Raw genomic sequence first — 22966 nt, 5'->3', positions numbered from 1 at the left:
CACAATGGATGGTGATTACCTTTTGTTAAATTTTCAATTATAAGCTCTAATGTTACTACTTTCCTTACAAATAAATTGTTCGTTACATAATTCATTACAAATAAACATATATCAATTGTATAAATATATTTCATTAGAAATTACAAGTATCTGTGTCTGTTTACTAGTTAGGTTTATGATAACGGAATATAGTGATGTAATGCTGCATGACCCTGATCTAATGCCGGGATCTCAGCCTCACTTTTCACATTTGGAAATTGAAGAGCCTACAAAATGGGATTTCTGAGGTTCCTTCTGAATCTAAAATTTTGGTTTCTGTGAATCATACAAACAGTAAGAAAGAGAGTTCACCATGTACCTTTGGATGTCGACACGCATGGATCTGAGTGTCACGGTCTGTTGTCAGATGATGGAGAATGTCAGGCATGTTTCGAAACATGTCTAGTTTATCCACATGAACCTGAGGAAAACACCACAAATAAGCACGTTATTGGAATTGTATTTCCTGTAAATAAAGTATTCAAGGGTAAATTGGGCAGGGGTAAATCATCCAGTTAGAAAATAACTTTCTTCTTCCTCAAAGCCTAGTTTTCAACTCTTTCAATGCCTTTTAGTATCTGCCAGGACATCAAGATCCCATGCCCTGCAATCAGCGTTACTGCCCACTGTGGGTGGCAGTGAAAAGTGTGGTGACTTGGCTGGTGGATTTCATTGGATCCATCCATCAAGTCATTCAATTCATATTTCTTGTACACCTGTTCTACATCATGCTTTATTCTAAGTATTGGGTTTATTGCAGTGTACATAGCAGACGAAAACAATCAAGAATGACTTGTTGGACTTCCCTAGTGGTACAGTAGGTAAAAATCTGTCTTCCAATGCAGGGGAAAGGGGTTTGAGCCCTGATCCATGAAGATCTCACATCCAGCGGACCAGCTAAGTCTGTGTGCCACAACACCTGAGCCCGAGGGCTTCAACTTCTGAAGCCTGCCTAAAGCCTGTGCTCTGTAACAAGAGAGGCACCACAATAAGAAGCCTGCACACTGCAATGACGGGTAACCCTACTGCTGCTGCTGCTAAGTCGCTTCACTCGTGTCTGACTCTGTGCGACCCCATAGACGGCAGCCCATGAGGCTCCCCCGTCCCTGGGATTCTCCAGGCAAGAACACTGGAGTGGGTTGCCATTTCCTTCTCCAATGCATGAAAGTGAAAAGTGAAAGTGAAGTCGCTCAGTTGTGTCCGACTCCTAGCGACCCCATGGACTGCAGCCCACCAGGCCCCTCCGTCCATGGGATTTTCCAGGCAAGAGTACTGGAGTGGGGTGCCGTTGCCTTCTCCAAGGGTAACCCTACTTACTGCAAAAGAGAAATCCTGAGAGCAGCAGTGAAGAACCAGTTAAACCAAAAATTAAATAAATAATATAATAATAATTTTTAAAAAAGAGTCACTTGCTCATGGAATTCCTTAGCAGGTTTAGTCCGTAGGACTTGGTGCTTTCACTGCCAGGGCCCAGGTTCGATTCCTGATCAGGGAATTAAGAGTCTGCAAGCAGTGAGGCATGACCAATGAATAAATAAATAAATAAAATGTTTAGAAAAGGACTCACTTGCTCACGAAAACACACACAACATGCTGTATACCGGCAGCTGGCAGGAGGGGAGGCCAGCAGGAAGAGGAAGCAGAGACCCAGATCCTCCCTTTCCACACTCTTCTTTATTGGGTGAAAGGAGGACTCTGGCAGATGCAACAAAGCAAAACAGAACAAAGCTCAGCCACCTTCAGAATTTTAAAGCTAATACATTTTAAATGGTTAAAACCAACATGTCAGTTTTACTTAAATCTTCTGGGTATTTTAGAGTAAACAACAAGTACCTAAACTGATACAAGGATAATGAAATGGCACCCTCCCAAAGCATTCTAATTTTGAAGTCTGAATAACAAAACAGATTAGACTAATGTTAAATCAGTGTGGAAATTAAATACCCAGACAAGTGTAGAAAGAATCCAAGCCTGACTGTGACTTAGCCTTATTCCTCTCGCTGCCTGTTTTCCTAATGACTAACAAGAAGAAACAACAAATGGATTTTTCTGGCCTAAGGAGATAAAAAGAGGTAAATTCTGAGATGTAGAGAGAGAGACAGGGAAATTTTCATCCGCACGAAAATGAAGGTGCTTGAAAAGGTTGCTATAAATCAACCCTCAGATCTCATCTCTCAGATCCCTCTGTCAAAAAACCTCACTCTTCTCCCCTTTTCTGTGTGCTCTTTTCCCACCAGGCATGTAGGATCTTAGTTCCTCAACCAGGGATCGAACCTGTGCTCCCTGCACCGGGAGTGCAGAGTCTTAACCACTGGACTGCCAGGGAAGTCCCTATACTCCCTTGTCTCTAAAGTTGTTTCTGTTCCCTACAGAGGGATTAAGAGACTGGCAAGAGGGCTCACTCCAGGGTCACTTTCCTAGGACCTGCCTCCTCTCCACCATCCCTGGGCACCTCCTAGGCCCAGGGTTTCTCCCTGCCAGGCCTCAGAGCTGGAGCTTCCAGTCTTGTAGATTTCACACACCACTGAAATTCACAAAATAAATTCAGGATTGACAGGTGGTGGCTAGCTTTATATTTTGCCAGGAAAGGACATGAGGGGGAAAAAAAGCAGACTGTAAAATATGCAAGTTTGCACACACACACAACATATAATTACTGTGATTTTTATTTAAAAGGCCATTTTAACACCAAAAACACATAGGAACCACAATCTCAGAATGAAAGCAAATCTGTCCCAAAATGGAGAATTGGGAGCTTTATGCCAAAAATATTGGACAGGAAAACTTAAGGAAGGAAGAAATTAAGGAAAGAAGGACTTAGGAAGTAAGGCTTATGGAGAGCTGCAGAAATTGTTTAAATTTCAAATGTAAAAGCACTGAACCTTTTTAGTTTTACTAAATTGTGTTGTATATAAGTTAAGTTCACGGCAGAAGTCTGTTAACCAGAGGATCAATAAAAGATGCCAAATGAAGCAGAATTTAAACATCCAACTCGTTCCAGCATTTGTTTTGTTCAGAGCCACCACCAAAAATCCATCTTCTCTCAGGGGCCGTGGGCACTGCCAGAAGCACTCTGCTCACCTTGTTGCCGGGGTTCCCAAAAGCCCAGCACTCAGCTCCCATGGAAGGGACAGGTGAATACTGACTCCCAGCCTGACCTGACGTGTGTTTCCCTCAAGGGGAAGGGGCTTAGTGCCCCAGGACAGTATTCTCCATACACTTTTGACCATGATCTCCAGTAAGAAATACTTTTTGAACTGTGATCTTTTCCCAAGCTGGCGATTTGTGGCACACTCCTTTCTCAGGATACTGGGCAGAGGCAGAGCCGCAGCCCCTGGTCAGGCACGCAATTGTGAGGGTGAACAGCTCACACACTTATTGTATGCTGTAAGTGAAAACCAGAATGGTTGTATGTCCAGAACACACAACCATTCTGGTTTTCACTTACAGCATACAATAAGTTACACGAGACTCCCAACACTTCATTTAAAATAGGCTTTGTGTTAGACAGTTTTGTCCAACTGTAGGCTAATCTGTGTTCGGAGCACATTTCAGGTAGATGAGGCTAAGCTATGATGTTCAGTGGGTCTTGGCTATTAAAGGAATTTTTGACTTAATGGTAAGCAATGGACTTAGCAGGACAAAGCCCTGTGGTTAACTCAAGGAAGGTCTAGATAGGCATGTGTCTGATTCCTGACGTAAATTTTCACAAGACAGTGATTACTCTTAACTGTAAGCAACCCCCTCAGATATTTCCTAGTTCAAATGTATTCTCATTGCTGGTCACAAACACTAAATTTCATGACCTGCAATTTTGAAAAAAATACGTCCTTTAGGGGACTTCTCACCAAAGGGCTGTTCCCACTGTCAACTCTCCCAAGAGGAAGCAAATAAAGATGACAAAGGCTGTGTTCAGGGCTTCCCTGCTGGCTCAGTGGTGAAGAATCCACCTGCCAGTGCAGGAGACACATGTTTGATCCCTGATCCAAGAAGATTCCACATGCCACGGAGCAATTAAGCCTGTTCGCCACAAGTATTGGGCCTGTGCAGCACAACTACTGAGCCCAGGTGCCACAACTACTGAAGGCTGCGTGCCCTGGAGCCTGCGCGCCACAACAAGAGAAACCCACAACAAGAAGAACCTCTGCAAGGAGAGGCCCATGCACCGCAGTGAAGAGTAGCCCCAGCCTGCCACAACTAGAGAGAACCCCACACAGCAACCAAGACCCAGCACAACCAAAAATAAATTAAGTCATTAAAGACTGCGTTCATCTTTTATGGTTTTCAGTCTAGGGGATGCTGGGAGCGGGCATGAGAAAGGGGAGGAGAGGAGGAGATGGGAGGATGGAAGCTCAGAGCAACAGAAAAGAAAGAGTCGTCAGGTACCTGGAGTCCAAACTCCTCGCTGAGGTTGGTAAAGAGATACTCGTAACCATAGGCAGCCTTGCAGTTCAGCCACACCACGTGGTAGGGGCTCCGTGAGATCCAGCTTCGGACCAGCTCCATGATTCCACGCAGGCACTCCTCCTGGGCAGGAAGGTTCAAAGGCAGTTAATACTGCTCCACGCCCAGGCTTCCCAGATACCCACGGCAACAGGAACAATTAACATCTCATCTGTTACTCCCCAAACCACCCTCTTAAGAAATACAGCTGTGCTCCAAGGAGACATACCCGACTAGGAATTTGATAGTATTTTGGGTTGCAGAAAGTTGTGTCTAAGTACACACTCTGGATGTCTTTCACTCTGAAAACAAAATTCAAACAAGGGGGTGTGATTCATTTCACGGGAAATAAAATACGAAGCCTACACTGTCAGTTGTTTTACAGTTTGTTCTGTCATTTGGATTTTTTTCTTATATCAACTTTGTTGGGAAATGATTTCCATATGATGAAATAATACAGCTCTTGCATATATAGTTCAGTGAATTTAGACCAATTCATGTAATTACCACCTTGATCAACACATGGAATGTTACCATCCCTTCATTTCAAGAGGAAAAAGGTGCCTTTCTATTACAAATATTATTATAATCCAATTAGATTTCTAAGAGAAACAAAGCCTGGTATTTAGTGGGGAGAAATGAACAATAAAACCTTTAAAACAATGCAGTCATTAGGTTCCAGAACTCCACAAAGCCCAGTACCTGCCCCCAGAGTGCAGAAGCTCCATTCTGGCAGCTTCTCCTTTAGCCAATCTGAAGTCTCCTGTGTACAAGACAGTTCCATTGTTGCCCTGAAATAAAAACCTGGAAAGAAAATAGATCCCAGTGGCTTCTAAGTCTCATACAAAATTCTAGTAAATTTATTCTAAATCCATATACTAAATATATGTGCTGTGCTTAGTCACTCAGTCATCTCCGACTCTTTGCGACCCCATAGACTATAGCTCTCCAGGCTCCTCGTCCATGGGGATTCTCCAGGCAAGAATACTAGAGTGGGTTACCATGCCCTCCTCCAGGGGATCTTCCCAACCCAGGGACTGAACCCAGGTCTCTCACATCACAGGCAGATTCTTTACCATCTGAGCCACCAGGGAAGCCCAAGTATACTGGAATGGGTAGCCTATCCCTTATCCAGGGGATCTTCCCGACCCAGGAATCAAACCAGGGTCTCCTGCATTATAGATGAATTCTTTTTTTTTCTTTTATAATTTTTTTATTTATTTGTTTTTGTCTGTGCTGGATCTTCCTTGCTGCATGGGCTTTCTCTAGTTTCAGTTCGCAGGCTTCTCATTGAGGTGACTTCTCTTGTTGCAGAGCACAGGCTCAGTAGTCGTGGCTCATGGGCTTAGTTGTCCGGCAGCATGTGGGATCTTCCGAGACCGGGGATTGAACCTGTGTCCCCTGCATCGGCAGGCAGATTCTTTACCACTGAGCCACCAGGGAAGCCCTGCAGGTGAATTCTTTACCAGTTAAGCTACCAGGGAAGCCCACTAAATATATACTAAATACAAATATATACTAAATCCATAGCCCATGTTGCCTGCCAAACACAGCTGCTGTGATACGGTGCTGATGTAATTCCCAAAGTGTTAAACCACACTGAACCCTCAGCTGCCACGTCTTCCCAAAGAGGGAAAACATAACATGGTGGAGATATCGCTGCGTTTGCAAGAGATGTCCCCTAAAATGCATCAGCACCTTTGACTGTATACAGGAGAAATCTTTTTCTCCTGCTCATGGAGAAAAAGATCCATATGATGAGAAAATGCAAAGCCCGTGGAAAGATTGCTACTGAAGTCTTCCATTGTAAGAAAGCCACATTTTGAACATAACCTGTGCCCCGGTCCCCCCTAGTTTAACCCTGGAAATAAAGGTTAAAAGAATTGCCATCACAAGAAGCAAATCTCCTGGTACACGTTATTTTCTAGACCCTACAAGTTTATTTCTACAAATGTAATACATATCAACACAAAATAAATGGGCAAAACAGATGAACCCCCTTACATAACTGATCCTGGGCAATGACCAGCAGGTAAAAGAGTCACAACAATCTCTTCCTTCTAAAAAGAAAGAAAAAAAAATAATAATAGAAGTTATCATTAGGACCCAGCTAAACAAAGCCCTCCTGAGTAGAACGTACACAAGTACTTCTCAAGAACTTGCTATATCTTGCTCCTTTCCCCACTCTCCAAATCCTGGAAACAAGTGGAATCCTTATTCACAAAACAAATGGTTAAAAGTAGAGTTCCAATGCAACACAGCATTTCCACTCTTGGGAAGAAAGAAATGAAGTGACGGGCCTAGAGATTGTCATACTGAGTGAGGGAAGTCAGGCGGAGAAGAAATATCACATCCCTTACATGCAGGATCTAAAAAGAAATGATAAAAATGAACCTATTTACAAAACAGAAGCAGACTCAGAGACTTAAAGAATGAACTTATGGTTACCAGTGGGGAAGAATGGGGAGAAGGGAAGGGATAGTTAGGAAGTTTGGATGGACATCAACACTATGCTGTATTTAAAATGGATAACCAACAAGGTCCTGCTGTATAGCACAGGGAACTCTGCTCAATGTTATGTGGCAGCCTGGATGGGAGGGGAGTTTGGGGGAGAATGGATACATGTGTATGTATGGCTGAGTCCCTTCGCTGTTCACCTAAAACCATCACAACATTGTTAATCAGCTATGCTCCATCATGGCAACTCCTCCAGTTATGTTTGTTCCCCAGGCCCCTTTAAAACAGGCTCTCCCACTGGTTGGAGCTGGAGACAAACACACAAGCCTCAGTGTGTGAGAAGAAACAGAAAGGACCAGAGTCGGGCGGCAGGACTCTGACCACTGGGGGCCACCTGCTGCCTGCTGCCCAATTCTGAGAAGGCCACTCACTAACACAGGCCACCAGGGACTGAGAGCATCTCCCCAAAGTGCCAGCTAACGGAGCTCAGGATGGCATTCAGGAAGGTTCTAGGCCATCCCTTCCCTCTCCCTCGGAACAGTTACTGTAAAAGTACTTCAATGTCTGATCTCCTCCAGGGAGGACATGTGAAAAGTCCGTCCCTGTCCCATGACAGCCACACCACCAAGGACACTCTTCAGATTTCAACGCGTCAACAAAGCAGGTTCTAATTGGGCTACGTAACAAATGCTAACTGGATTTGCTGTAAGACAGGAAAATACCTCCCTGCCCGATGTATAATTTGAGATAAAAATAAATACATACATAAATGGTGGGTCTTCAATCCTAGTTACTATTAAAAAAAAAATTGAATGCACAACACAAAAGTACCTGCGTTTGAATTTAAGGACAAAAAAATAAACTAGATCCACTTGACCAATGTCTTTTTCTTGAATAAGAAAATGATTCAGAAAAAAAATCACAATATACATAAATTTGCTGCAAAAACATTAAACACTGTTTTATATACCTAACATTATAATAAACAATACATGTGGCAGTCATACTACATAGTAATCATACCATTACTATGGCACTCCTATAACTAGCATGTGACGCTAATAGAAGCAGTTCTGTCCTTAGAATTGGATAGAAGCAATGTTCAGTCCCTTAGACGTAGAAAATAAATACATCACAAACTTTTTTTTTTCCTTACAAACTTATTCATTTACTATAAATTTTATTTCTGGCTAAATGAGCATTCAAAATCAAGGAGAAAGATAATCATTTAATGCTAAATAACAATTTTTAGAAATACAATATTTAATATTTAGTTACCTCGCCTGATGCTTCATCGACTAAAGATATCTGGGTAGGAGTTTCAATTTCAATTGATACCTATTAAAATAAGACATCAGGTATATATCATATTGTACACAGTCTTTCATGACTTTATATGCCTTTGCCATCTAAACACAGAAAGGGAACTAAGAGATATTACAGACTCTCAGTGGAACAATTTCTGATTTCACTATAAAAACAGTTTTACAGCTTGAAAACATGATAAAGTTAAAATTACACCTTTCTTGAGGTTGATATGGCAATATGTATATATTGGATGCCTTACAAACCTGTACATCCTCTGACACAGCATTTCTACTATGAATTCAATTTCCCCCCTTCACCTCCCCAACCCTCCCATTCCCATTGAACTTGAGTCTTTGTACAACATGTAGTCACATGTTCTTTGTATTTAGATTTTCTGCTGCAGAACACAGTCTGCCATCAGTCTGTGATGTGTTGGCCTAATTCACAGATTCAAGAAGCTATCCGCACATTTCATAGAATGGCAACCAGCACAGAGAGGCATTCAGTAAGTCGTTGATGAATGAAGATAATTTCTCATCTTTTTAGTCCACTGATATCATAATACCTTCAGTGAGGTTCAGGTGTGAAAATAACTTTCACTTTTGGATTAAACACACAGTATTCATGATGTACTATTTTTTTAATACTGTTAGATTCAGTATTAGGATGTTCAAATGTGCTCATATAGAAATGGCCTTTCTTCCCCATGTATTATCATTATCCATTTGACAGTGAGGTTGAGCAGCTTATCTTTTTATTCTCTCCTACAGTAGGGATTATTTGTTCTTTGAATATTTGGCAAAAGGCAAGATAAAACCATCTGGGCCTGAGGCTTTTTTTGAAGAAGAGATCTTTGAAAACTGCTTTAATGTCTTTGATGGCTACTTCTTTATCTTTTCCTGCCTCAATTTGGGATTTTCCTACTTTTCCAGGTATTTATCCACTCTAGCTAAATTATCAAATATACTGTATTAATTTTCAAAACAAGGCACTGCTGTTTATTAAGTTATTTTCCTTTATATCATTTGTTATTTTTATATGCATCTTTGTTTTTTCAGTCTTGGCAGAAGTTTATTTCTCTACAGACCAGCTTTTACTTTTATTCATCTTCCTTTTTATTTTCTGTGGTAGTTTATTTTCTATGGTAGGTAGGGTAGAACCCAGGCAGGGACAAAGTGGCTTGTGTGGCCTGAGAAAATGGGAGTGAGTGGTCCTGATTTTTACTGTGGTTACAGGGTGGGCCTGGGATTGCATCTTAGAATGCCATGTAGGTGCCAAGGAAGGTGTAGACTTTTTTAAAAACCAGTTTGCCCACAGGTAGGGCAGAAGGGAAAGGTGGACATGGGAACTGAAAGTTGTCAGCAGTCAGACATCAAACAGACTCTTGTTCAGAACTCTCTGCTGCTGCTGCTAAGTCGCTTCAGTCGTGTCCGACTCTGTGCGACCCCATAGACGGCAGCCCACCAGGCTCCCCCGTCCCTGAGATTCTCCAGGCAAGAACACTGGAGTGGGTTGCCATTTCCTTCTCCAATGCATGAAAGTGAAAAGTGAAAGTCAAGTCACTCAGTCGTGTCTGACTCTTCACAACCCCATGGACTGCAGCCTACCAGGCTCCTCCGTCCATGGGGTTTTCCAGGCAAGTGTACTGGAGTGGGGTGCCATTGCCTTCTCCGGAACTCTCTGCTAGCTCCCCCAAGTATTGATGGTTTAATCCATATAACAACCCCTAATTCTATCTACTCATTGCGGTTGTTTCTCCGATCAATCACTGAGTGATCAGGGACTACTATATCTGGTCTGATGCTATTTTGTTAGTTGCATATATGTTGATATCTTTTCTCCTTTTTTTTGGCTGCACTTTGCAGCTTGCAGGATCTTAGTTCCCCAACCACCAAGTGGCATCTTCTTGATACTTTTAAGAGGTTGTCCCTTTGAATAGTAAAAACACAGTCTTTGAAATTAATGATATTTTTTGCCTTCAACTCTCTGCGTGATGTAATAGTTGCTACTCTGGCATTTTTAGTTTCTAATTTTCAGTATATCTTTTCCCTTTTTTTTTTCCTCCCACTTCAACCTGAACTTTTCCTTTAGTGTTATCTATGTGTCTTGTAGATCAAAACTTGGGGAACTATTTTTTTTAACCTAAATCAAGAATTTGTCTTCTGATCAAAAGTTGAAATAAATCCATTTATATTTAGAGCAATTACTGTTATGACATAACCTTGCCTGCCATCTTCACATTTTCATGCCATGCTTTGTTTTTCTCACCTTTACTATAACTTTCTATTGGAGATATCCATTTTATATGGCCAGATTCAAAATTATCCATTCTACTTTTATTTTGGTTCTTTATTATAAATAATGTTATGTTTATTTTTCTTATTTTTCCTAATCTATTCCATGATCTAAATAAAAGGTTTATTAGTTCTGTCAATAAACAGTTTACACTTTAAAGCATTAAAATGCAACTCAGAAAGACACCTTGTGAGATTAGACAAAACTAAGCATCTAGGTCATCATGTTGGGGGACAAGAAAGAAAAATCAACAACAATAAAATGTCAACTTCTTCTAAACTAATGAATTGCAAAGGCTGAATATTGACATGGTGGTTACTGTGGATAAATACATTGTGAGGAAGTGGGCTTTGAATAACGACAATATTTTGTTCAATACACCTCAAAAAATATTTTCCACTTGAAAAAAAGAATTAGTATCATTCAAAAAATAAAACTTACAATTCGTTTCTCCCAAAACCTGTACTTCGGGCTTGTTAACAACAACTCTTTAGTAACAGGTGAACAGTATAAGCAAACCTTCAAGCTGGGGAAAAAGACAAAAGAAAAAAGTCATTTGAGCGCAATTCAAAATGAGCCGCCATCTGGGTGACTAGGAAATATGTTTCAATGTGTGTCAGTTGTCTCGAATAAATCAGAAACTGCGCTGACACAAACGTATTAGAATAGCTCCCAGCAGGCCAACAGTCCAATGACCACTTCAGTCGCATGATGGTGTAAAGGGACAGACAAGAAGCAGAGGACAGATCGGACGGGGCCCTCTGACCTCCTCAAAGGCTGGTCCTCACCATTCTCATCTTAAATAAATGAATTTTACAGGATTAGCTGTGTCTGGAGAGATACGTGAGTAAACTACCTCTGCAGAAGGGGCAAGGGGACAGAAGACATCTGCCTTGTACTTCATATAAATCTATTCCATTTATGTTTTTAGTTGGTAGAAATCAATTTCATGACAAACTGTAAAACTTCAACACTCCAATTTCAGTTCAGTTCAGTTGCTCAGTTGTGTCCGACTCTTTGCGACCCCATGGACTGCAGTACGCCAGGCTTCCCTGTCCATCACCAACTCCTGGAATTTACTCAAACTCATGTCCATTGAGTCAGTGATGCCATCCAACCATCTCATTCTCTGTCGTCTCCTTCTCCTCCCGCCTTCATTCTTTCCCAGCATCAGGGTCTTTCTTCGCATCAGGTGGCCAAAGTATTGGAGTTTCAGCTTCAATATCACCCCTTCCAATGAATATTCAGGACTGATTTCCCCTAGGACGGACTGGTTGGATCACCTTGCAGTCCAAAGGACTCTCAAGAGTCTTCTCCAACACCACAGTTCAAAAGCATCAATTCTTCGGCACTCAGCTTTCTTTATGGTCCAACTCTCACATCCATACATGACTACTGGAAAAACCATAGCTTTGACTAGACGGACCTTTGTTGGCAAAGTACTATCTCTGCTTTTTAATATGCTGAGGTTTAATATGCTAGGTTGGTCATAACTTCTCTTCCAAGGAGCAAGTGTCTTTTAATTTCATGGCTGCAGTCACTATCTGCAGTGATTTTGGAGTCCAAAAAAATAAAGTCTGTCACTGTTTCCATTGTTTCCCCATCTATTTGCCATGAAGTGATGGGACCAGATGCCATGATCTTAGTTTTCTGAACGTTGAGTTGTAAGCCAACTTTTTTACTCTCTTCTTGCACTTTCATAAAGAGGCTCTTTAGTTCTTCTTCACTTTCTGCCATAAGGAATCAGCCTTCAATGCAGGAGACCCTGGTTCAATTCCTGGGTTGGGAAGATCCGCTGGAGAAGGGAAAGGCTACCCTCTCCAGTATTCTGGCTCTGGAGAATTCCATGGACTGTATTAGTCCATGGGGTCGCAGAGAGTTGGGACACTCCAGTTTAGAGGTTAGGAATGCAGTCTATGGTAGATCATACTTTCCAAAGATGGCCATGTTAACCATATATCCCCCCAACCACACACAGCCTTCTTAACAAAATGGTCATGGAACTTCCACTGACAGGAGGGATCTGTGTTGACCTCCCCTTGAATCTGAACCAACAGAATGTAATGGAAGTAATACTGTAGGGCTTCCGAGTCTAGATCTCTGGACAATATGGCTGCCGCTAGCTCTCTGTTATAGGTCTCTGGTGGCCAGATGGTCAAGAATTCGCCTGCAATGCAGGAAACCTAGGTTCAATCCCTGGGTGGATTGATACCTTGGAGAAGGAATTGGCAACCCACTGAAGTATTCTTGACTGGAGAATCCCAAGGACAGAGGAATGTGGTAGGCTATGTCCACGGGGTCGCAAAATTGAGTCCGACACAATTGAGCAACTAACACAGCTCTCATTTGGGATGTACACTTTTTTTTTCCTTTAAAAACTCCAGCTATCCTGAAACCACTATGCTGAAGAGATATTTTTAGAGGTGGAGATACCCAAAGGGCCCCAACTGTTTGAGTCTGCCTAACTCAGGTGTCAGACATTGAATGAATAAGCCTCCAGACGTAACGCCAGCCCCATATAATACCCAGTCAGGCAGAAACCAGCCATCCCCACTATGCCCTGTCAGAGCTCCTGACCCTCAGAAACAGAATAGAGACAGAATACATGATTAGGGTTACTTTAAGCCACTGAGCTTGTGGGTAGTTTGCTACGCAGCAATAGATGACTAATATACCGGCTCTAAAATCCAACAGACCTGGCGGGAGTCCTGGTCCCCCGCATTACTAGCTGTGTGACCTTGGGCAACTCATCTAACCCCTCTGGTTCCTCAGTTTCCTCATCCATAAGATAGAATTGATTTTACAACCAAAAGCTAAACAATGATGGCAGAAGTCAGAAGACAGGTTATCTGTGAGTGGGAAAGACCAAGTTGGGGAGGGACAGAGTTCTGTACCAGGTGAGTGCTGTTGTTTCTCAGGCTGGGCAGAAGCTGCACATGTGTATACTTGTGAAAGTCCATCAGACTGTTTCCTTATGATGTAAGTACTTTCCTACATAGAGGTTACAGCTCAATTAAAAGTTTTACTTAAAAAAGCCCACACAAATAAATAGCAAGAAAAAATTACCTGCATTCCAACCTTCTTTTCAAGCTAGGGGCTCTTAATCCTTTCATATGATCTGAAAACATAAAAGAATCAGATATCATAAATACATTATTTTTTCAGAGGATTCCTTGACCCAGGGAAACTGAGTTGTCTGTTGTTTATAGATTTCCTTTTAAGAGAAAATAAATGAGAGTTTCACTTTTATAGGAGCATTGATTTGTATGAGCTCTTGCTTCTGCAAGTGAAGAATCCACCGAAAACAGGACAAGAACCACCAAAGTTGACCATCTCTGAGCCAACAGAAGCCATTTAAAAGGAGAATGAGCCTCTGTATCTTAGGGCAGAGTCTAAATCACTTGGAGTAGCCACAGAAGAATGCATGACCAGAGTCTCATTTGGAACTGCTTCCATCATTTTCCTCTACTCTCTTTTATTTCAATCCAACCATCTTCGGACCATGCTCTCTCTAACCCCTTCAATTCCAGTCACTAAGTTAGTCCATCTGGAAATTCAAGTTTGCTTCCATGGAATCCTTGAGGAAACCATACAGGCTTAGGCCAGAATAAGAAGAGTTTCATTAACTTCTCAGCCAACTGTGACTGCTGGGTTGAAAATCATTAAAGAGACACTGGACTTAAACAAACATTAGAGTAGATGAACTTCACAGATATATACAGAACGTTCCATGCAAAAGCAATAGAACACACATTCTTCTCAAATGCATAGGGAACACTGTCCAAGACATGCACATATTAGGCCACAAAATGAGTCTCAATATATTTAAGAAGATTGAAATCATATCAAGCATCTTTTCCAACTACAATGGTATAAAACTAGAAAGAAAATTAATTACAAGAAACCTGGAAAATTCACAAATATATGGAGATTAAACAACACACTACTGAACAACCAATGGGCCAAAGAAGAAATCAAAAGAGAAATTCCAAAATACCTTGAAACAAATGAAAATGGAAATAAAACATACCAAAATATGTGGGATGCACAAAAACAGTTCTAAGGGGGAAGTGCAAATGATAAATCTCCACCTCAAAAAATAAGAAAAATCAACCTAATTTTACAATTTAATGAACTAGAAAAATAACAAAGCCCAAAACTATTAGAAGGAAGGAAATAACAAAAATTAGAACAAAAACAAAGAAATAGAGACTAAAAAGGCAACAGAGAAAAATCAGTAACAGCTGGTTCTTTAAAAAGATAAACATAACTGGCGAGTCTTTGCTAGACTCACCAACAAAAAAGAGAGAGAGACATAGGGCTCAAATGAATAAAATCAGAAATAAAAGAAGAGTTATTACAACTGTTGCCACAGAAAAGAAAGAGTAAGAGACTACTATGAACAATTATACACCAACATAGCGGACGGCCTAGAAGAAATTGATAAAGTCTTAGAAACATACAACCTAGAAGGACTCAATCATGATGAAACAGAAAGTCTGAGCAGACTGATTACTAGTAAGGATATCAAATATCCTTTCTAATATCAGTAATTTTAAAAAATCCAACAAACAAAAGTCCCAGACCTGATGACTTTGCTGCTGAATTCTACAAACATTCAAAGAACTCATTTTATGAAGCTAGTACTACCCTGATACCAAAACCAGACAAGGACATCACACACAAAAAAAGAAAATACAGCCCAATATCCCTGATGTACATAGACTAAAAAATCCTCAACAAAATATTAGCAAACAGAATTCAATAATATATTAAAAGGATCATACACCATGGTTAAGTGGGATTTATTCCAAGGATGCAAACTTGGTTCAACATCCACAAATCAATCAATGTGATAATCTCATTAACAAAATGAAGGATAAAAATCATATAATCATCTCAACAGATGCACAAAAGCACTGGACAAAACTCAATATACATTTATGACAAAAAAATCTCAATAAACCAGGTACAGATGGAACATACCTTAATATAATAAAGCCATTGTAACAATCTCTCAGCAAACATTCAAAACTACATCAAAAAGAATAAAATACCTAAGAATAAACTTAACCAAGGAAATGAAGGTTTGTATATTTAAAACTATAAAACATTAATAAAATAAATTGAAGATGACACAAATAGAAAGCTATTTTGTGTTCATAGACTGAAAGAATCAATATTGTTAAATTGTCCATACCACACAAAGCAATCAACAGGCTCAATGTAACCAATATCAAAATTCCATTGACATTATCCATAGAAAAAGTTCAAATAATCATAAAATTTGTACAGAACCACAAAAGACTCCAAATAGCCAAAGTAGTCTTGAAAAAGAACAAAACTGGAGATGTTTTCTGATTACAAAATGTATTTCAAAGCTATAGTAATTAAAACAGTATGGTACTGGCATAAAAACACATAGATAGATCAACAAAACAGAATAATAAGCCCAGAAATAAACCCACATATATTGTGTCAATTTATGATAAAAAGTGAAAATGTTAGGCACTCAGTTGCGTCCAACTCTCTGTGACCCCATGGACTGTGGCCTGTCCCTGTCCATGGAATTCTCCAGGCAAGGATACTGGAGTGGGTTACCATGCCCGCCTCAAAATTTAAGACTAATTACTCCCAAATCCATAGTTGTTTATATATATATATATATATACATATAATCTTTACTTTTTTATTTTTGGCTGTGCTGGGTCTTTGTTGCTATACTCAGAATGAAACCTAACCACTATCTTATACTATACATAAGAATTAACTCAAAACAGATTAAAGACTTGAATGTAAGATCTGAAACCATAAAATTTCTAGATGAAAACACAGGCAGTAAGCTACTTGATATGGGTCTTGATGATGATTTTTCTAAATCTGACACCAAAAGCAAAAATAAACAAATGATCAATACAAAGTGATTTTTTTTAATGGGCAGATCTAAATATACATTTTCCCCAAGACATACAGATGGCCAACAGGCACATCAAAAGATGTTCCACATCACTAATCACCTGCTGCTGCTGCTAAGTCGCTTCAGTCGTGTCCGACTCTGTGCGACCCCATAGACGGCAGCCCACCAGGCTCCCCCATCCCTGGGATTCTCCAGGCAAGAACACTGGAGTGCGTTGCCATTTCCTTCTCCAATGCATGAAAGTGAAAAGTGAAAGTGAAGTTGCTTAGTCGTGTCCGACCCTCAGTGACCCCATGGACTGCAGCCCACCAGGCTCCTCTGTCCATGGGATTTTCCAGGCAAGAGTACTGGAGTGGGGTGCCATTGCCTTCTCCGCACTAATCACCAGTGAAATGTAAATCAAACCCAGTATAAGATATTACCTCATACCCATTAGAATGGTTATTATCAAAAAGAAAAATAACAAATGTTGAAAACGATGTAGAGAAATGGGAGCCCTTGTGCACTGTTGGTGGGAATGTAAATTAGTGCAGCCCATTTTATAGAAAACAATATGGAATTTCCTCAAAAAATTAAAATATAGGACTATCATATGATCTGGCAATTCCAAATCTGTGTATTTATCTGAAGAAACGTACCTGCACCTCAGGTTCACTGCACTGTTATTTACAACAGCCAAGACTGGAAACAACCTAAGTGTCCATCAGTGGATGAATGGATAAAGAAAACTGTGGTTTACATGCACGAAGGATATTATTCAGCCATAAAATTGCTGTCTAACCACAAATTAACAACCTTCATTATAAGTATTCTAAAAGCTGATAATAAGTTTAGTAAGTTTAAAGCTAATTAAAACAAAAGTATTCTCTCTCTATAACTTTTTTTCAGCTCTTTTAAGGTTAATACATAAATGCTGCTGGAAATTAATTTTACTTAAAACTATAACTAAGTTGGTTATTTTGAAAGTCATCCCTCCTCAAATCATTTACCAAAACTGACTTTCATTTGCATTTATGTAAACACTGCCCATTACCACCCCTGATGAAAGCAAAGTCAGTCAAGCTTGGCTGTTGGGGAGACAATGTTAAATAGCGTGGCAATAACCCACAAGAAAAATATCTAATTACCCTATCACTACCAACACTGGAAAAGGTCAGTTTTCATCCCAATTCCAAAGAAAGACAACGCGAAAGGATGTTCAAACTACCCCACAATTGCACTCGTCTCACACGCTAGCAAAGTATTGCTCAAACTTCTCCAAGCCAGGCTTCAACAGTACATGAACTGTGAACTTCCAGATGTTCAAGCTGGTTTTAGAAAAGGCAGAGGAACCAGAGATCAAATTGCCAACATCCACTGGATCATCAAAAAAGCAAGAGAGTTCCAGAAAAACATCTACTTCTGCTTTATTGACTATGTCAAAGCCTTTGTTGTGTGGATCACAACAAACTGGAAAATTCTTGAAGAGATGGGAATATGAGACCATCTTACCTGCTTCCTGAGAAATCTGTACGCAGGTCAAGAAGCAACAGTTAGAACTGGACATGGAACAACAGACTGGTTCCAAATTGGGAAAGGAGTACATCAATGCTGTATATTGTCACCCTGCTTATTTAACTTATATGCAGAGTACATCATGCAAAATGCCAGGCTGGATGAAGCACAAGCTGGAATCAAGATTGCTGGGAGAAATATCAATAACCTCAGATATGCAGATGATACCATCCTTATGGCAGAAAGCAAAGAACTAAAGAGTCTCTTGATGAAAGTGAAAGAAGAGAGTGAAAAAGTTGGCTTAAAACTCAACATTCAAAAAACTAAGATCATGGCACCCAGTCCCATCATTTCATGGCAAATAGATGCGAAAACTGGAAACAGTGACAGACTTTATTTTCCTGGGCTCCAAAATCACTACAGATGGTGACTGCAGCCATGAAATTAAAAGACACTTGCTCCTTGGAAGAAAGTATGACCAACCTAGACAGCATATTAAAAAGCAGAGACACTACTTTGCCAACAAAGGTCCGTCTAGTCAAGGCAATGGCACCCCACTCCGTTACTCTTGCCTGGAAAATCCCATGGATGGAGGAGCCTGGTAGGCTGCAGTCCATGGGGTCACTAAGAGTCGGACACGACTGAGCGACTTCACTTTCACTTTTTCACTTTCACGCATTGGAGAAGGAAATGGCAACCCACTCCAGTGTTCTTGCCTGGAGAATCCCAGGGACAGGGGAGCCTGGTGAGCTGACGTCTATGGGGTCACACAGAGTTGGACACGACTGAAGTGACTTAGCAGCAGCAGCAGTCAAGGCTATGATTTTTCCTGTGGTCATGTATGGATGTGAGAGTTGGACTGTGAAGAAGGCTGAGCGCCAGAGAATTGATGCTTTTGAACTGTGGTGTTGGAGAAGACTCTTGAGAGTCCCTTGGACTGCAAGGAGATCCAACCAGTCCATTCTGAAGGAGATCAGCCCTGGGATTTCTTTGGAATGAATGATGCTAAAGCTGAAACTCCAGTACTTTGGCCACCTCATGCGAAGAGCTGACTCATTGGAAAAGACTCTGATGCTGGGAGGGATTGGGGGCAGGAGGAGAAGCGGACGACAGAGGATGAGATGGTTGAATGGCATAGTGACTCGATGGACATGAGTTTGAGCAAGCTCTGGGAGTTGGTGATGGACAGGGAAGCCTGGCATAATGCAGTCCATGGGGTCTCAAGGAGTCAGACACAACACAGCAACTGAACTACCAACACACACACCCTCAAATTTGTATGTAATGATCCTTAACTAATGAAAATAAGGCCATCACCACACCTCACGTGGCCAACACTGACCAAACACATGCCTCTACAGGACAGTCCACCTGCCGCCTCAGAGGGTGCATCTCCTCACGTCACTGCTGGTCCAGGCTTTTCAGGACAATGAGCACTTCCCAGAGCAGGACTCTCTGTTATGTCATTTCTAAACTGTTTGAGTCATGACAAATAGAAGGCTGACTCAGGACTCTGCTCCATGTTCCCAAACCAATTCAGTGGGCAGCACCCTGTTCCATCAAGACAGTCCAGCCCACCACCCCAGGCTCCTTCCTCATGGGCAGTCAAGGGAACCTGAATGCGTTTACTTTGTCATGCTAGTGGCTCAGTGGTAAAAAATCTGCATGCAGTGCAGGAGACCCAGGTTTGACCCCTGAGTCAGGAAGATTCCCTGGAGGAGGAAATGGAAACCCACTCCAGTGTTCTTGCCTGGGAAATCCTATGGACAGAGGAGCCTGGTGGGACTCTGACCCTGGAGTCCATGGGGTCACAAGAGTTGGACACGACTGAGCGACTCAACAACAACAAGGACTGCACGCAGAGTCTCTCTTCCAGGGCCTTTTTTGTTTTCCTTGACCAGAATAAATCATCTTAAGTTGTCTCCAGAAGGGGTCCTCCCCCACTCTGGGCCACTGTCTTAAGGCTATGGGTCCCCTCTTGTCCTCCAGGCCTCACTGGTGCTTAGTCAAGTCTGCCCTGAGCACAGCACTGGATTCCAGATGGGCCATAAGCAAGCGTCAAGCAGGTCCATGGCCCACCTTAACTTTCATCAAGATGTGATGCTAACAGTGTACATGCAGGTGTTAACAAGAGGCCACAGATCTTGTCAGACATCCTGTGTCACTCAGTTCAGGCTGCAATAACAAAATATCAGAGTCTGTGTGGCTTAAACAGAAATGCATTTCTAACACTTCTGGCAGCTAAAGTTCAAGATTAAGGTGACGAGACTGATTTCTGGGGATGCCTCTCCTCCTGCCTTACAAACAGCCATGTTCTTGCTATGTGTTCACACCTTTCCTCACTGTGCATATGGAGGGAGTGAGCTCTCCTCCTTTTCTTCTAAGGCCACCAATCCTATCAAATTAGAACCTCACCCTTACAATCTCATTTAACCTTCAGGTGTTATTTACTCATTTGTGTCCAACTCTTTGCGACCCCATTCAGTGTAGCCCACCAGGCTCCTCTGTCCATGGAATTTTCCAGAACATTGGAGTTAACCTTAATCACCTCCTAAAAGTCCCTTCTCCAAATGCAGTCACACTGGGAGTTAGGGACTCAGTATCTGAATTTGGGTTTGGGGGCGTGCAGTGTACAAGTCACTCCATAACACATCCAAAGAAATGTTTCCCAAAATGGTTATAAACCACCAGTGGGCAATGTGGCAAACCTCAGAAAGCAGAAGGAGAGTTCTTGCCCTTGATGAGTCTACATCCTTATTGGGAAAACAGACCCACGTGGGATCAGAGAATAGGAAAAGTTATTATAAAGTGCTGGACAGGAGAGTCTTCGTTAATGTACAAACTAATGATGATGATTTCACAACTATTCCTCAATTTAAAAAAATAAGTAAAAATATAAATACACATATAAATACAAAAACAAGCAGACAGACAAATTTCGTTAGATGAATATGAACTCTTTCTCCAAACTCACTACTGCAAAATACGAAAGCCAAGCCCTGAATCCATTGTTTCATTGTGGCCACCACATGCGAGTTCAGACACCTCCTGTGGAGACTCAATAGAAAAGGTGAAAATATTCTCACCCAGCAGTGAATTCCCAATGAAAAACAAGGCAAAAACAGAAATGTTATCAAGTCACAGAAAGACTGTATAGAGGCTCCTATGCTCTTCAGTGAATCAGGAAAGGAGGTCCAGATTTTTCTCATTGAAGAGAGAGAAAAAAAAAAGGAGCTAAGAGCTGGAAAGCAGAGGCATTTCCCCAAAGCAGAAATTTCATCAATTTACACTACCTTAAAGTGACTGACTCCACACACAAGACAACGGCTGGTCTGCACACCAACCGCACGACGAGGGCCAAGTTTTGGTATTTGCAGTTTACTTTAATATCACACGGTGTGGTTTGTACATAAATAAGTATCTGAGTCACTCCTCAAAATAGGGGTTGGGGATCCTACTTAAGCTACTCTGGAAGTCCACACTCAAGAGGCAGCTTCCAGATTGCTCCAGTTAAGCTTCATCTCTGGTCAATGCCCAAAGCTGTGCTAATTAGCACAATGAATATGGAGCCTGTTTTCATAGGTAAAGTTAGTGACCTATCAGTCAGTATGTCAGATGTTAAAATGGAAAGTGGTTGTGAAATCAGCAGGTACCTCAGCCCTGGAGACTGGCTAAAACGCTTTAGAGATGCTCCAGCCTTGCCTGGAGCAGTTAGCCTTGGGACCCTATGGTTAGAGGGTGATGCCAGGCTTAATTCCTAACAGGTTCCAGCTGTGAAACATTCGTATTCTAGTTGCCTGACCTGGCCCTCTAGAAAAGAAACCTGCATCCCACCTCTAGACAGAACATCTATAAGGGAGGGGAGCTTGCACTTCGTCTAGCTTACAGACAGGACTTTTCAGTGCCTGCATGCTTGCTTATCTGTGTGTAGGAGTATGGCACAAGACGCTTCTCCTCGGAAGAAAAGCTATGACAAACCTAGACAGCATGTTAAAAAGCGGAGACATTACTTTGCTGAGAAAGGTCTGTCCAGTCAAAGCTATGGTTTTTCCAGTAGTCATGTATGGATGTGAGAGTTGGACTATAAAGAAAGCTGAGCATCGAAAAATTGATGCTTCTGAACTGTGGTGCTGGAGAAGACTCTTGAGAGTCCCTTGGACTGCAAGGAGATCCAATCAGTCCATTCTAAAGGAAATCAGTCCTGAATATTCATTGGAAGGACTGTTGCTGAAGTTGAAGCACCAATACTTTGGCCACCTGATGCTTAGAACTGACTCATTGGAAAAGACCCTGATGATGGGAAAGACTGAAGGCAAGAGGAGAAGAGGACGACAGCGGATGAGATGGTTGGATGGCATCACCGACTCGATGGACATGAGTTTGAACAAGCTCCAGGAGTTGGTGATGGACAGGGAAGCTTGGCGTGCTGCAGTCCATGGGGTCGCAAAGAGTCGGTCACGACTGAGCGACTAAACTGAACTGTATGGCATAATCCCGAGGATGTGGGGGAAGAACTAAGTAATACCCGTCAACCTCTGATTACTGGGCACTGGGAGAGCTTTCAAAAGAACCGAACAGTTGTGGCAGATCAAAGTGGCGTGGGTCAGTGGCAACTGGTAGTTGCTGTTCTATCCCGCAGTATGAGGGATGAGAAGATAAAGCCTCGGATAGACTGAAGAGCTCGGCTGGGCAAGGTCCAAGCTAGTTTCTCGCATAGCCTCCCAAAGCTTGCACTTCCTCCTACAAGACCCTCGCCTTCCTTCTCTCCAGACATGGGTGACCTCTTCGAGGGGCCCGATCCCGCGCAGCCCGGGTCCCCGGGAGGAGGCGACGCGCTGCGCTCACTCACCTTTGTGGCAGTGGGACAGGAAGTAGGCACGGGCCCTCAGGTTCTCCCTGTCGAAGCGGTCTATGGAGATGGTTGGATACTCTGCCATCTGACCCTCGAAGCAGCTCATAGCGTCGGTCAACCTTGGCGGACTAACCGCCTCGCGAGTGAGCCGCGTAAGCCCC

At 41.9% G+C, this 22966-nt stretch overlaps 1 protein-coding gene across 5 annotated transcripts in view; it reads right to left on the bottom strand.

Annotated features, from left to right (window-relative positions):
- The window catches only part of DCLRE1C (DNA cross-link repair 1C), a 35908-nt gene extending 12942 nt beyond the window's left edge, over positions 1-22966 (bottom strand). Inside the window, exons 1-10 of one of the 5 annotated variants that reach the window (XR_015139614.1) lie at positions 22803-22966; positions 13609-13660; positions 10984-11068; positions 8218-8277; positions 6487-6542; positions 5185-5286; positions 4712-4784; positions 4426-4566; positions 1607-1734; positions 359-460 (exon numbers count right to left, since the gene is read on the bottom strand). Coding sequence is in view for 4 of the 5 variants with exons in the window: in XM_086334241.1 (XP_086190367.1) it covers positions 359-460; positions 4426-4566; positions 4712-4784; positions 5185-5286; positions 6487-6542; positions 8218-8277; positions 10984-11068; positions 13609-13660; positions 22803-22911 (780 nt within the window). In the remaining variant the exon portion in view is untranslated. The remainder of the gene's footprint in view (positions 1-358; positions 461-1606; positions 1735-4425; positions 4567-4711; positions 4785-5184; positions 5287-6486; positions 6543-8217; positions 8278-10983; positions 11069-13608; positions 13661-22802) is intronic. The other 4 variants (XM_086334241.1, XM_086334242.1, XM_086334244.1 and 1 more) reach the window with 4 other exon arrangements.

Source organism: Bos grunniens, chromosome 13, assembly GCF_055505025.1.
Source record: "Bos grunniens cultivar Pamir isolate PY7600 chromosome 13, Bosgru_T2T1.0, whole genome shotgun sequence".
NCBI lineage: Eukaryota > Metazoa > Chordata > Mammalia > Artiodactyla > Bovidae > Bos > Bos grunniens.
The sequence above is the reverse complement of the archived record's forward strand: the minus strand, read 5'-3'. Positions and strand labels throughout refer to the sequence as shown.